Here is a 15,964-nt window from a genome sequence, read left to right on the forward strand (position 1 = left end):
ACTACAAATATTAGCTGGGCGTGGTGGCGGGCATCTGTAATCCCAGCTACTCAGAAGGCTGAAGCAGGAGAATCACCTGAACCCAGGAGGTGGAGGTTGCAGTGAGCCGAGATCGTGCCATTGCACTCTAGCCTGGGCGACAAGAGCGAAACTCCATCTCAAAAACAACAACAACAACAACAACAACAAATCCCAGAAAATTCCAGAGAACAGATGAGGGCAGGCCTCAGGAGCTAGCCGGCTGCAGCACACAGTATCGTCACCCTGGCTCTGGGGTCTCAGGCCTGAGCCTCACTCGAGTCACCTGCAAAATGGGAGGACACTAGGCGCCTGCTCTCTGGGGCTGTCAGAAGGGGCCTGCGGAAGGTGTGCACAGCACAGGAGTGGCACGTGGCAGCTGCTGAGGTTGGAACAGAAGTGTGTGCCATATTCCATTATCCAAATTTCCGTTTTCACCTGGGTCCAATTCGGAACTTCTAGAACAGTATCCTGAACCTTAGCTACACAAGAACCGCCTTGGGACTTTTTACACTACCGATGCCAGGCCCACCCGCCAAACTGCACATTAAACTGGCCTGGGGTGGCACTAGGCGTCAGAATTTTTTTTTTTTTTTTTTTTTTTGAGACAAGAGTCTCACTCTCTTGCCCAGGCTGGAGTGCAGTGGCACGATCTCGGCTCACTGCAGCCTCTGCCTCGCGGGTTCAAGCCATTCTCCTGCCTCAGCCTCCCAAGTAGCTGGGATTACAGACATGCACCACCACGCCCAGCTAATTTTTGTATTTTTAGCAGAGATGTGGTTTCACCATGTCGGCCAGGCTGGTCTCGAACTCCGGACCTCAGGTGATCTGCCCGCCTCGGCCTCCCAAAGTGCTGGGATCATGGGCAGTCAGAATTTCTGCGAAGCTCCCCCAGGAGGGTCTACCGTGCTGTGAGAGTAGAGAAGCCAGTTCTTAGGGCCTCCCGCTGACCCTGCTGTCCCCAAGACTGAAGCCCCTCCTTTCTCCGAAGCTCTCAGCCCTAGGCCTGGCCCTCGAAGGCTGCTTAGTAAGCGGCGCAGCAAGCCCAGTATGTCGGAGCAGAGCCGGCCTCCACCTTCTCAGATGGTGGGAGGGGCCCCACCTGCAGCAATTACCAGGGACGGAAAGTCCTTGGATGGGAGACAGATGTCATAGGGATAGAGAAACTGCTTGTGGTCGGTGAAGTGATGGCCTCCAAGATGTCCTCATCCGAACCTCCAGGCCTTGTATGTTACCCCACATGGCAAAACGGGCTTCACAGATGAGATCGGGGACCTTGGGGGAGGGGACCCTGAGCTATCCAGGTGTGCTCTGTATGTAATCAGTAACCTTCTAACACGGATGCAGGAGGGGCCAGAGGTCAGAGAGGAGACAGTGGTGTGGGGACAGCAGCAGAGGCTAGACGGCTGTGCGTGGAAGACGGAGGAGGGGCCACCGGATGCTGGGAAAGGCAGGGAAATGGGTTCTCACCCAGGGCTTCAGGAAGGAACCAGCCCTGCCAACACCTTGATTTTAGGCCAGTGAGCCTGAATTCACACTTCCAACCTCGAACCACAGGAGTGTAAGTAGGTTTTAAGCCACTAAATTTGTGGTAGTTTGTCCAGGTGGCAATACGACCCACGTACACCAGCATCCTGAATTCCGACGCTTGGGCACTTCTGAGAGGACAGGCTGGTGGGCTCCCCCTGGGCTCGGCAGCAGAGGCTGGATCCCTCAGGGGACACGGCCTCGGGGCACAGGCCTTGTCACACCCCGCGGTCCCCGCCTGGGGGCCTGCTTCTCCGGAGCTGTAGTCAGAAGACCTGCTCTGGGTAAAGCAGTAAAGGGGTGAACTGTGGGAGGGAAAGGAAGCATCCTTTTGGCTCACTCTCCTCCTGCCACTGTGTCCAATGGAGGAAACACTGGGGGTGCTGCGGGAGGTGGTCAGCAGCCAACACAGAGCTGGGGGCAGAGGGCAGGGAGGAGGAGGTGGTGCCAGGGCTGAGCCCACAGGGTCTTCATCCAGGGGGTTCTGACCCCTTGTCTCCACACTGAGACCAGGGATCGGAAGGGTACAAGAACCTCTCCCAGGTTCTAAGCCAGGGATCCCAAGGGGGCCGCCTGTTGACAAGAATCTCCTGCGGAGGGAGCGTGTTAAGAGTTAACATGATGTAAAATTCACTTTTTAAAAACTCCATTCTGGGGCTTACCATTTTAAAGTGTGCAATCCAGTGGCTTTAAGTACTCACAATGTTGTGCCAATATCACCACTATCTAATTCCAGAACATTCTCAACAGCCCCAAAGGAAGATCCCTTCCCCTAGCTCCTGGCAAGCACGAACCGACTCCCTGTTTTTGTGAACTCTGTTTACTGTGGAGACTTCATTACACGTGACATGGCCTTTTGTGTCTGGCTTCTTTTACTCAGCATGTTGCTGGGGTTCCCCAACTTGGGAGCATGTGTGAGAACTTCCTTTCTTTTTATGGCCGTGCTCAATGGCATGGAGAGGCCACCTTTGTCCATGTGGCCGTCACTGCTAGATGTGTGCGCTGGCCCCGCCTTCTGGCTACTGTGAATAGTGCAGGTGTGAACTTGTACACAGAAGTTTTTGTTTGAACACCTGGTTTTCAGTTCTCTTGCATATAGGCTTAGGGATTGCTGGGTCACAGTTCCAGTACTTGTTTGCTCTGGGGAGCTTTTAAAAGATATTCCTAGTCCCTTCCCAAGGAACAGATGATCGAGTCAAGCTGGGGTGAGGCCAGGGATCTGTATTTCTAGGACATTCACCTGCAATGCCTTCTTGTTACCAGCAAATGAAACCATTATTCCGTGAGTTAATATCCAATTAAGGGGGTGGCGCCAGCCATTTTTTTAATGAAGAATTTCAATATTTCTCTAGAAACGTCTATCTAATATGTATACAAAAAGGGAGACAAACTTTTTGCATATCCTTGACTCTATATTTTGTGTCCTGTGAAATCAAAATCTAAGTTAACCCTCCCGTTATTTCCAGTAGGCAGCACCCTCCGCCCGCCGTGGGAGGGAGGCAGCCTGGCGGTGAGGGCTTCAGAGCTCAGGCCCAGGCCAGACCCGGGTTTTCTCCTGAGAAATTGCTCTGAGAGCCCTGGGCGGGATCATGCCCACAAACCATTGGCCTGAGGCACAGAAACGAGGGCTCAGCAGGCCCCAGGGCCGTCGCTGTGGGCCAGGCTCACCCACTGTGCGTGGCTTTCCCGCGAGGTCTCCTTGGAGCCATCGTATGTGGGACACGCTCTGCACGGAACAGAAGTGTGTGCAAAGAAAGATCTAGACTTGAGTGTCCTGTACAGGGGAGGGGGCCAAAGGGGGAGTCACTATTTGCATCTCATCTCAAAGGTTCCTGCAGTCAGGGCCATTGCCTGAGTCTCCAGAGAGAGCCAGGGCGAAGGATGACATCTGGCCCCTCTCATGGTCCCCAGGCCCCCTGTGAACCCCAGGTGTATCTGTGATTGTGGCTGGTCGGTCTTGTTTTTTGGTTTTTTTTTGTTTTTGTTTTTGTTTTTTTTTTGTAGAGACAGAGTCTTGCTTACGTTGGCCAGGCTGGCCTCAAGTGATCCTCCTGCTTCGGCCACCCAGTGTTGGGATTACAGGCAGAGCCACTGCCAGCTGGCCTTTTCTGACTTGTTAAAAAGATGTAGCCGTTCACTAGGACAATGAGAGCCTACGCCAGGGGGAAAAAGGAATCCTTTCGAAGCAGGGCTTGGCCCAGCCCAGGACCACATGAGCGGGCCCGGGTGACACAGAACGTGGCCTCAACCTCCAGGCACGTGTGTCCCTGTAATGGCTGACACTGGCACTGGCTGTCAGGCACATGGCTAAGCACATGGCCTGGGTGACACCACGTATCCAACACACAGCAGTCGGTGGAGTGAAGGCCCCTGGCTAGGGCCCACAGCAGGAGTGGCCGGGCTGAACTGGACCCAGGTAGCTTGAGTCTAGGGCCAGGGCCATGACATCCTCTCCAGGACCTCCAAGGCAGACCCCGGAATCCCACGGTTGCCACCCAGCAAAGGGGGTGTCCCTCCAGGGCCTCTTCTGCTGGGTGGCACATCTGAATGCCAGACTCAGCCACCTCAGCAAACCACATGGATCCGGTTCCTCCCGGAGACCTAATCCCCTTTCTACATAAACTCTCCACCAGGGCGTTCTCTCTCCAGGCTCACCCTCACCTGCTCCTTTACTCAATCCTCCCAGACTCTGTCCCAAGGCCCCCCAGCATCTGGGTATCCTCCTGGTCTGTCACTGTCCCTTTAGAGAGAGACAGACAGACATGGGACATCACACAGACACCAGCAGGAGAGAACAAGGGTTAAGTACACAGGTTTTGGGACTGAGGGCAACATGAGTTCAAATTCTGCCTTGGCTACTAGTTGTATGACTGGGCAAGGTGAGGAGTGATCTCCAGGCTTCTGTTTCACCTGTGTGACGGGCCCAGTGATGCCCACCTTACAGTGTGTGGGGAATGAAACAAAAACACGTTATAACTAGTACAGCGTGCCTGGCACACAGCTCCTCATGACATCATTCCGGCAACTGGACAGAAAGGGTCCTCGCCTCCTGGTTCAAGGCAAAACTTTTAACATAACCCTGTCCTTTATGGTCTTGAGCACCAGATGGTGAGCAGCCTGCATCTGTAGAGACCTGTGAGACGAGAGGCTCCAGAGCCAACAGCATGCAAGACCCCCATGTGGGTAAGGAGAGTGGCTCAGAGCCACAGCCACCTGCTAAGGACAGCAGGGCTCCTGAGTGGCAGATGCCTGCAGCCCTCGGGCTGCTTGTGAGGCCCTACACCCTTGGGACAGGAACGAATGCCTCACGGGACCTAAGCAACACATTCGGATTCTTGAAGCAACATGGGCAGAGTGCAGTAAGAGCCACAAGGTGAGCACGTGACCTGCCGGGGACGAAAAGAATCTCAAGGGACAGTCGGCCCGGCGGCTCCTCCCCTGCGTGGGCCAGGATGTTTTCTGCCCGTGACCTCAGCAGCACCCTTATCAGTCCCCGCACGGCCTCTGCCCTCCTTCCCAGTCACCCTCGCCTTTGCTGTGCGGGCTGGTGCTCGGCCAGTCAGCATACAACACCCTGTTCAGGTGGGGATCAAAGATTAACAGGCTGCCTGGGATCAGGCAATGCTTTCTCAGATATGACCCCTCATGCACAAGCAACCAAAGGAAAAAAAAACAGAAAAAATGGACTTCAAGATGAAAACCTTTTCTATTTCAAAGGATGGCATCAAGAGAATGAAAGGACAGCCCAAAGAACAAGAGACAATATCTGCAAGTTCCATCACTGATAAGAGACTCGCCTAAGAACTCCTACAATTCAATAAAAAGACAACCCAATTAAACTATGGACAAAGGCTCTGAACAGACATTTCTCCAAAGAAGACAGACAAACAGGCAATAGACACATGAAAAGACACTCAACGTCGTGAGTCTTCAGGGAGGTGCAAGTGAAAGCTGCAGTGAGACAGCGCTGCACACCCACCAGGATGGCTAGCATTTGTCAGATGGGGAACTGCAGGTACTGACGAGGATGTGGAGAAAGGGGGGGCTCTCGCACGCTGCTGGCAGGAACGCAAGATGGTGCAGCGGCTTTAGAAAAAAAGTCTGGCAACTCCTCAAAAACTTAAACACAAAGTGGTATTTCACACCTAGGTACACTCCCAACAGAAAAAAAAAAAAAAAAAAAACTACGTTCGCACAAACCCCATACACAAATACTCAGAGCAGCGCTGTTCACAACAGCCAAAAAGTGGGGCCACCACAAATGTCCACCAGCTGAGGAAGACAGAAACACAACTGGTCTAGCCACACCACAGGACACTGCTCAGCCAAAAGCAGGAATGAGTCTTGGTACCTGCTACAGCGCTGGTCAATGAACCCTGAAAACACGACACCGAGTGAAAAGAGTTGGACGCCAAGGACCCCATACTGTGCGATCCCATTGAAAGGACATGTCCAGAACAGGCCAATCCACAGAGCCGCCGGCAACCTAGGGGCAGGTGATGAACGCAGGTGACTGCTGGTGGGAGAGGGGTTTTTCTCTGGGGTGATGGAAATGTTCCGGAACCTGCACAGCCTTGTGAATACACCAAAAACCACTGAGCTCTACACTATAAAGTGGGAATGTTATGTGAATTATGTCTCAATAAAAACAAAATTAGCAGGTTGATTCAGAACCCATTCCAGACCGTCATCAAAGAGAAATGGGACAAGTGGAAAGAGTCTGTTACACAGTATCTTTAAGCTTCAGACGGGTAATACATATTTATTGAAAATTTTCTTCACCAACAATGGTGAAATCAAGACCTCAAATTACAAAACATGGTGGCAGGTGATACTTACAAAAATAAAGCGAAGGTCTATGTATGTTTCACAGATTTGTGCATGTTTCCTTCAAATCTCAGTCTGTCCTGTCATTAAAAAGATTATGGAATCTATGTTGTTCCTCATGATGGAATAGTAAAAAAAACTGCATTCCACTGACAAAAAAAATAGCTTTGCTTCCAAATAGCACAAGTCTTTAAAGTGACTTTTCCCAACAATAAATATAGAAAATAGCCTTTAACAAGCGTATTTTAGCTTGGTCAGGGTTGTATCATTTGTTTGGAAAGTACATCCTTCCCTTGCAGTTAGAAGACCCCAGACAGCCTTTCCAGGTTCTCCCGAGTCTTTGGTGCGCACAGCTGCCGGTGGGACGTCTCACTGGTGGCAGAGCCACTAAGTCCCTCCTGACGGGACCCACAGGATTCTTCTCGATGTACCAGGAGCCTCTGCCCATCACAGGAGGGCAGGCCCATGTAGAACAGACTCTAACAAACCTGCAGCTGGAAACTGGATCCCTTTTAAACCAGCCGCCACCACAGCTCGGCTCACCCACCAGCGCCGTCCGTGAAGGCTCTCTCTGGCCCTCACGGTCAGCCAGGCTGCCGGTCACACCGAAGGGGTCTTTGGCGGGTGAACCTGCTGCATGAGCTGCGGGCGCTTCACCCTGGGCTTCCTCCGCTTCGGCCTGCTCTTGGCCTTGTTGATTTGTACCACAAAGAAGGCCAGGACCACCATGGCTCCCAGGAAGGCAAAGACAGGAATGGTCTGGCCCACCTCCTGGTTGTAGCGGCCAGGCATGATCCCTGTAAGAGGAGAGCTGATGAACAGGCAGGAACGCCACAGAGCTACCATGACAGCCTTTTTCTATGACAGCTGGATTCATGAGAAACTAAACGCGAGCTAATTTCACTAGCTGGGCTTGCAGGGCATACGTCATTTTTAAGCCTTAGCTAAAGTAACCCAGGCTATTAATAAAGAGTGGATGAGAGCAAAGAGCAGCCACTTCCTGTGGGGGTGGAGGCTCGATGGGATCTCTGCTGCCCTTCCTCCCTGGGCTCCCCACAGATGGATGATCAGGCCCAGCTATGCTTCTGTCACAACCTACCGAAGGAAGGCCCAGAGGTGCTCTGTGTTTCTCTAAACACAAGGGCACCTTCTCTATCCAGGGAGAAGGAGGGGCCTGTGGTTCTAGCTGAGTGAGAGGAGAAGAAAGGGGGCGTGGCGGAAGAAGCACCGCTGGCAGTGCCCCGCCTTTGGGGAAAGCCCTCCATGGAGGGGACGTGTGGCTGAAAACCAGGAGAGGCCATCAGAGGACCCCTGGTTCAGAATGTCAATACGACTGGGCAATGCCAAGGGCTCTGGAATTTACCTTCAGCGCACCCCGTGACCTAAGCGCAAGGCCCTCAGGACCCTGGCACCACCACGCGGTGTCCAGGGCTGGACTGCACAGACAGGGGTGCCCCTTCCTGATCCCATTTCTGGACAATTCCTGGAACCCAGAGAAACTCCCCTTGGTAGCTGTAAACTCTTTTGGAAGAGTACAGGGGACTCTAGAGCAAAAGAACTGCCCGGGCTTGGCTGGAAAGGCCTGGTACCAATTGCCTTGGGTAGTGGAGAAGAACCTGCCCTAGGCAGTCTATGTAGCCAGTCAGGATCCCTGGAGAGACAGACAGGATGAGACCACCTAAGGGACACACCCCAGCTCAGTCAAGTCCCTCCCAGGCGGGCAGGGCAGAGAACTGAAGGGGCCTTCTGGGCTGACGGCTGGGAGCCAGGGTGGCTGCTGCCATTGGCTGGGACCCAAACCAGCAGACAGGCATCCTGTGAGGGACATAATAGGTGGCTGGCAGAACTTTCATAAAGAGCGTGCAAGTTACTTTGAACATGTTTAAGTAGATCACCCAGCCGTTGTAAAATAAATTCAAATGTGAACATCTAGGTAGCATTTTCTAAGGGAAACAACAATCTCTTGATCTCTCAGGCCTGCCCTTGGTCGTGCTGGTTTGTGCCATAAAAGAAGCCAAGAGCCAAGGCCACCACGGCTCCCAGGAAGGCAGACACAGGGAGAGTCTGGCCCGCCTCCTGGGGGAGGGAGGGAGACTCCTTTGAACAAAATCCAGGATGACTGAGCACAATCACAAAGCATCCAAGAACTCACCTCCAGGAATGTCCCAGGCGCCGCTCTCTCCAGGGGACAAGGGCCTCACTTGAGGGCGATTCGATCGAAAATTGGGTAACACCACCTTGTCCAGGTCGATGGAGAGTAGCTTCTGATGTTTCCAAAGGTTACTTCAGGAAAATGGATTAAAACAAAAATAAGCCATTGTACTAGTCTAGGAAGTTCAACTGAAACCCAAGACGGAGAAAGTGATCTACGGGGGAGATGTGAAATGCTATTTGCGTCCACGGCCACCTAAATGCCACTGACAGCAACTGTGGTGGCCGTTTCCACGTCCCGAGAGAGAAAGATCAAAATCAAGTCCCTGTTCATGAGATTCTACTGAGTTTACAATATAACCAGCAGGAGCCTGTTTTTGCATAAAGCTGGAAACATGACCAAGCGCCTCGGGAGGACACTCCAAGCGAGGCCCTGGAAGGAGCCTGTGGGCGGGAAGAGCTGAAGCCTGCTGAGTGGACATGAGCCTGGGGCTATCGAGGTCCTCTCCCTAAGGCCTGGAGCAGTCGGAGGCAATGGTGACTCCACAACCACTGCATATAAGGAAGTGGGCAAACTGGTGCCGGGAACCAGACAGCATCTTTGTCTCTGAAGAAACCACTGTCTCCAGGGAGAATACGAAACACAAAAGGAACCAACAGTGAGGGAGAGTCTGAGCAGCAAAACGCGGGGTCCCCATCTGCCTTGCCTGCAGGCGGGGGACGATCAAATGAACATGTGCGCCTTCTGCATGCTGTGGTGCACAGTATCGTTATTAACTCTGGGATCTGAAAAACTCGTTCAGGCCAATACGACTTAGACCTGAAGAACAGAGAGAGGCTGATAATCTGGCAACAGCAGCACAGAACTTGGGAGGACACCGGAGCTAGAGCGAAGAGCACGATGGGAAAAACACTACTCTGGCTTAAGTGAGGGGGAAGAGTACAGTAAGTTTGCAAATTAAAATTTCTCTATTTTTCTGTTATTTATTCATTTGGAAACTGTCGGCCTGTCTCTTTCACTTTGGGCAAGTGAAAGCAAAGACGTCCGGTCCTATCAGCAATTAGGCTGAAAGTCAACGCCAAGCTGGCGGGCAAGGGCTGGTCTGAGTAGAGCCTTCTTAGGCAGGCAAGAGACTCCCACTCGATACTCCCAGCTCGGCAACTGCCTGAATGCCAATGAGCACTCATTATAACCTGTCCTATTTTATAGGATTTAATTTTACACTTCGGGCTTAATCAGTCTGAAAATTAAACTGACAGTGTTAAGTTACGGAATCAATGACATTTAGGCTTTATGACTTTGTAGCTGAATATATATGGGCTACATTTCCATTCTAACAGTGACATCCTGTTCCAGAATCTAATTCTTTGGTGATGGCACTTTCTAGTGGAGCAGCCATGGTAACAGTCCACACCCATTACCATGGGACTGCTTTACAGCATACTGACGGAAGGACTGAGGAGCCACCGGAGCAGGGGTTCCTCTCAGGGAGGACGCTGACACTTCCACAGCTGCCCTAGGTATGGGCACCTGATGCCAACAAAGAAGCCCAAAGCGCCTCTCCACTTCACAGATGGAAACCTGCCCCCGGCACTGGGCTGACAGCATCTGGGGCTGTCTCCTGGTCTCAAATCTCTTTTAGAGACTCAGAATATGCGTCGATCTAGGTCTCTGGGGACCAAGAATAATTTTCAACAAGATGTGAAAAGCAAGATACATGTAAAAGCCAGCAGTGTACTGAGAAGAAGGAATTACTGAGTGACTGTGAAAATCAAATTCCAGGAGCTATCCATTATCAACATGCTGGATGGGCCGGTTCGGTATTTGATGGATTATTTGATGTGAACAGGTAGATAGCAAAGGATAGAAAGGATATTGTTATCTGCTTCAAGTCCTGAACAACACTGTGGAGAATAATTGGGTTTCTGGAACTTCAGCTAACACTGTTCACTCAGTACGAATTGCTGACCATGGCTGGAATATAAACTCTGGTTTGAATGCTAGGCTAATAGAAGGTTATAAATAAATAAGATGCAAAAATGGAAACTTATCAGAAATTTGTAAATGATGAGATATGAACTGGAATGGAAAAGTAGCCAGTGATTAAGGTTCAGGAAGAAAGCTACTGATGAGACAATGTGATGATTCCACCATTTCCCTGTGTTCTATTAAACATAATCGAAATGAAGACACATGGTCAGTGCGTGGTGTGTTTAGCACTGTCGGTTTATGATGAAGAGTAAAGGCGGAAGGCAGCCTCGCCACCTTCACACGGGCACTCTCCTCTTCACCTTACAGGACGGAGGGTGGCCCCTGTCCCTGGCCCCATACCATCACTGGAGGAAGAGAAGGCAGGCAGGGGGCCTGTCTAGAGGGTAGCCTCCTGCCTGAGGGGCTGGGGAGAGGGGCTGGGTACCAGGCGGCCAGGGGGGCTCGGAGGGCAAGACTCCTGCTTGATGGGGTGGGAGGTGTGCCTGCCCGGCCAGGGGCACAGCTCTGACAGCTGTCCCTGGCTTCATCCCCTTTCTCAGGAGAAGCTCCCCCTTTCTTCTTATATTGTCCTGTTCAGGCCAGGGACGTCACAGAAAAAGTAAGGGGGTGGGATCTGAGAAAAAGGGGACCAGCCACGCCGAGCTGGCTCGCCCTAGCCACAGAGGGAAACAGCAGGGCCACCTCAAACACTGGGTACGGAAAGGAAACGATGCAAATGAAGAAGCCGAGTTAGACAGTGAGCTGGAGAAGGGATCCAGGCGGCACTGCACGCAGGGGTGCAGTGACAGCAGCAGAGGTCACAGCCTGTCATTGGAGGCGGGTGCTTTCACCCCCCAGTCACAGTCAGCACATGACGTAATGACACAGAAGCATGCTCTCCTTGGACAGGCTGCAACCGCGGCCCCCAGGGATGACAGAAGAAGGGAACTATCTGTATCTTATCATCAATGTCTCAAACAGGGAACACACTGCAGCCGGCAGCTCTCAACTCCCCAACCACAGGACTCAGAGCTCCAGCTCACATGAAATCACTCTGTTGGATCACAGCTTTTTAAAAAAGAATTAACCAAATGTAACAAAATGCTAATTATCCAAAGCACTTTTTATGCAGGATACCACCAAAGAGCCTATTTCCAAAGGCCAATACGAGGTTCACTAAATAACTGTCGCAAATGACAAGCTTGAAGATCTGACGATTCGATAGTGATGTCAGTAAAATTCCATTCTCTCCTATAAGAAAAGCAATGACTCACAAGCCCCGTGGAAAGAGTGGAAGGGCACAGGCGGACACTAACCTGGGTGCCGTCTCGTTTAAAGGCTGTGGCTTGGCCCAAGACAAGTGTGGACAGGGTGGCAGAGGCCGAGGTTTTGGGTCTCCCAAATGGGCCTCCAGAACCTTGGAGTACCGATGAAGATGGTTTCCTGTGGTTAGCAGCAACATCAACAAAAAAGAAAATCATCTCTATTATTAAAATGCAAAGGAAAAAACAGGGCTTTATTATGAGTTTGTCTGCTTTCCCACAACAGAGCACAGAGCCCCTGTGCTCTATTAAGCTATTCTCCATGAGCTGCAGGAGCCACGCCCGATTGGTTCCTCCTGGACAATGTGTGTTTCCATTGCTGAAGGTGGGTGAGAAAATCAGAACCGTTCCCTTGAAGACCGGCAGATGTGTGCATGGCACTGGCTGGTCAACCTTTGCTGACCACCACTAACACACGCAAGGCTACACCTGCGTAATCAAAGCTACAGACCGGTTTCATGGAAAAAATAATTCTCTTCTAAGATATTTAATTCTCTGGCCAAATAAAAAACCACTCTGCATTTTCAAGATTCTTTCTATTTCTTAGATCTGCACCATTGAACACTGTAGCTGCCAACCACATGTAGCTATTAAGCAACTGAAATAAGGTATCACGTGTTTAAATTCTAATATTCTCCACGTCTTGGGCTCAAGTATATTATTAAAATAGTTTCATCTGTATTTCTTTTTACTTTTTAAACGCAGCTCCTGGAAAATTTTAAATGACGCCCGTGGCTCCCATGAGCCTTCTACGGGCACCACTGTAAGGACCAGCACACCAGAGACTTACAGGCACTGATACCCACCCCACTAAGTGTCAAGCAGCTGGGGGCCCCACGGCACCAGCACAGGCCCCAGAGGCGGGTTGAGGCTCCACCACCACATACCGCCCGGGCGATCTCAGGCAGTTATCTAATTTCTCTCAGCTCTCATTTCCTCATCTGGAAACTGAGAATAATAATATCTATCTTCACAGGATTACTGAGAGGGGACAGTGAGGTAATCCATGGGAGCATCCCAGCCTGCTGCCTGGGACCTGGCAAGTGCTCTAGAATGTTGGTGATTCTTCCTGAAGATCTGTAAGAGCCACTGTCCTCACCTGTGAGAGCAGGACGGTAAACACACTCGGAGGGGCATGACGGTCGGGGCGCGCATGGGAAAGCAGCTGCACACTGGGTCCTCGATCATGGCCCTCTGGGGACTAAGGATGGCCTCTCGGCAGGTTAGAGCCGCTGAGTGCTGGTCTACCCGCAGCCATTACGAAAACCACTCAGCGGCGCACACAAACTGGCCCCACTTGCTGGCAGACACAGCCACTGGCTGAAGTAGCATCATGTTCAGCTGGATCCAATTCCCTCCCCAAGGCATCCTGCCCATCCACTCACCTTCCATCCTCTCTGGAGTGACTGAACCTGCTCCACTGGGAGGGCGCTGGCGGTTCCCAGAGTGACTGAGGCTAGGAGGTGTCACCCCATAAGATGTGTACTGGAGGAGGGCATCCAGAAGCCAAAAGCAGTCTGCGAAGTCAACAAGCCTGTTTAAGAATTCTTTTTTTTTTTTTTTCCCCCCAGACAGTCACGCTCTTGTCACCCAGTGCAGTGGCGCAATCATAGCTCACTGCAGCCTTGAGCTCCTGGGCTCAAGTGATCCTCCTGCCTCAGCCTCCCAAGTAGCTGAGACTGCAGGTACATGACACCATGCCTGGCTAATTTTTTATTTTTTGCAGAAATGAGTCTGGCTGGTCTCAAACTCCTGGGCTCAAGTGATCTTCTTGCCTCAGCCTCCCAAAGTGCTGGGATTACAGGTGTGGGCCACCACACGTGGCCCGGAATTTAGCTTTTAAGAAGAAATCTCTAAAGGAGTTTTTTTTTTTAAGTTAGTCCCCAAAAGTGGGGGAAATGGGAGTTCAGAAGTCAGGAGTTTAGGTCAAAGTAAATCCAACACGTTCTAGATTCCCCTATTCTCATAAGACACGCATTCTCAGTGGCCCAGCCCAGGCAGATCAGCACACACAGGCATGACCTGACCAGGGCTCCACTCCCAGTGCCCCAGGGCTCCAGGTGGTCAGCACCACTGTCCACCAGGCTGCACCAACTGCCTGAGTGCCACACTCAGCTCCTCATGGACGGGGGCAGAATGCAGCTCATTCACAGACAGTGAGACCATGTGACACCCACTGAGAAAAGAAGGGCCTGAGAGCGGGGGCTCAGAGGCAACAGGGAGAGGAGAACGGAGGGCCACGGCTCCTGCTGCGTCCCAGAGGCTCTCCTGGGGAGAAGGAACTGTACTGACACCCCAGGGGGTAGAGGCAAGGCCCAACACCCTGGAGCATCTGTTCACTTGAGCTGGGCTTCCAGTCGGCAGGGCCCTGACCACTGAAGTGTGACAGCAGAGAAAGGGCAATTTGTTTTCAGGGACACCTCAGTCGAGGCACTGGGCTAGCAACAGCTCCCATTCACAAAGGATCCTTTCTGAGAGCGAAGGCGCAACCCGGTATTGAAACCTGGAGCTTCTGTTTCCATCTTGTTTCTCCTGTGTCTGCCCCTTCAAGTCCCATTACCATCAACCTGGACTAGACAAGATCCATGTGAGAAAAATGCCATTAAGTACTTTCCTCTCATTAAAGGGCACCTCTGGTCAAGTGCTTAATGCCCCTGAAAGATTAAAAAAGCTGCCATTTTAAATTTAAGGCCTAGGACCATCCTCTCAGGCATTTACAGTTTAATAAAGACTCTTACCAGGAGATCTCAGGTCTTAAAATCTCTGTGGAAATAAAACATTAATCTCCTTTAACTGTGACTTTAACCCTCACTTTTAATTTTTATTTTATTATTTTTTTTTTAAACAGTGTCTTGCTCTGTCACCCAGGCTGGAGTGCAGTGGCATGATCTTGGCTCACTGCAACCTCCGCCTCCCGGGTTCAAGCAACTCTCCCACCTCAGCCTCCCAAGTAGCTGGGATTACAGGCACATGCCACCACGCCTGGCTAATTTTTGCATTTTTAGTAGAGACGCGGTTTCACCGTGTTGGCAAGGCTGGTCATGAACTCCTGACCTCGTGATCCACTCACCTTGGCCTACCAAAGCGCTGGGATCACAGGCGTGAGCCACCGCGCCCGGCCCATTTTTGATTTTTAAAAAGACCCATCCCAGTCTAGGGATTTACATAACTGCCAGGAATGTAGTCAACTTCAGCCTGAAACGGAGGGGCACACACACACCTCTCAGTGCACGCTGTCAGAGCCTCGTTCTTGTCACTCATCACCCGCCCTCTGCTTCGAGTTCCCCAGTGGTCATAGTGCATTAGAATAGAAGGTTGCCTTTCAGTCCTGGTGTTGTTATCATCTTACCAGGTAAAAACATGGAGCACTTTTACCTTTCTTTTTCCCCTTTACAAAATGAGAAAAACAGTCTGTGCCCAACCTCAAGCCCCCAAATCCAAAGGAAGCATCGAGAGACTGACAAAGAGGCGGAGGGAAGAGGACTGGTGTGCCCATTTGCTTCTCCTTCACGCCTCAAGATAACAAACGCTCTTCACTGATAAAGGCTCAGAAAAGCCCGAATTCCAGGTCTGGAAGGACAGCCAAGAGCCAGCCCTCCAGGAAAAGAGTGGGTCAGACCAGAGAAGGGCGCCCCCACGTGGCAGTGCCCACAAAGTACAGGCAGCACGAGGTAGGAAGCCTGAGAGGGGCAGGCCCCAAGGAAGTCAGGGAAGGGGCTCTCCACCAGAACGCGGGGGTCCCGCCTCCACTGGCCTCAGGAAGGTGAACATGGAGAAGAGGCATCATGGCCCGAACAAGTAGCTTTGTTTTGCTTATTAAATGTGTGCAGACTCAGACACCTATCAAAATATTCCAAGCAATCAAAGCGACTGCAACGTCTCCAGCTGAGCCTGGCTCAAGTGAACAGATGTCGGCTGATCTGCCAGCATCTCCAGGGACAAAGGGAAGAGAGGATGCGAGTGCTGAAGTCACTAAGCCCATCTGCGGTTCTCCTACCCTTCTGTCGGTGACTGTCGTCCAAGCAATTGGAGTCCCCATACAGCACAATCCGGCCTCCACCCTCAGCTGGGGTCTGATAAAGTCCCAAAACGGGGACGTTTTCAACCACTGCTGTTTCCTGCTTTAAAACCTCCAATCCTGAAACAG

At 51.6% G+C, this 15,964-nt stretch overlaps 1 protein-coding gene across 2 annotated transcripts in view; it reads right to left on the reverse strand.

The window, feature by feature from the left end:
* Positions 1-6,280: 6,280 nt before the first annotated feature.
* Positions 6,281-15,964, reverse strand: part of MBTPS1 (membrane bound transcription factor peptidase, site 1) — a 63,729-nt gene continuing 54,045 nt past the window's right edge. Inside the window, exons 17-21 of one of the 2 annotated variants that reach the window (XM_054533178.1) lie at positions 15,815-15,955; positions 13,203-13,334; positions 11,812-11,938; positions 8,525-8,655; positions 6,281-7,169 (exon numbers count right to left, since the gene is read on the reverse strand). In XM_054533178.1, the coding sequence (XP_054389153.1) occupies positions 6,973-7,169; positions 8,525-8,655; positions 11,812-11,938; positions 13,203-13,334; positions 15,815-15,955 (728 nt within the window). In that variant the 3' untranslated portion in view covers positions 6,281-6,972. 2 annotated transcript variants of the gene reach the window in all.

This window comes from Pongo abelii, chromosome 18 (assembly GCF_028885655.2).
Source record: "Pongo abelii isolate AG06213 chromosome 18, NHGRI_mPonAbe1-v2.0_pri, whole genome shotgun sequence".
In the NCBI taxonomy this organism is placed as follows: Eukaryota; Metazoa; Chordata; class Mammalia; order Primates; family Hominidae; genus Pongo; species Pongo abelii.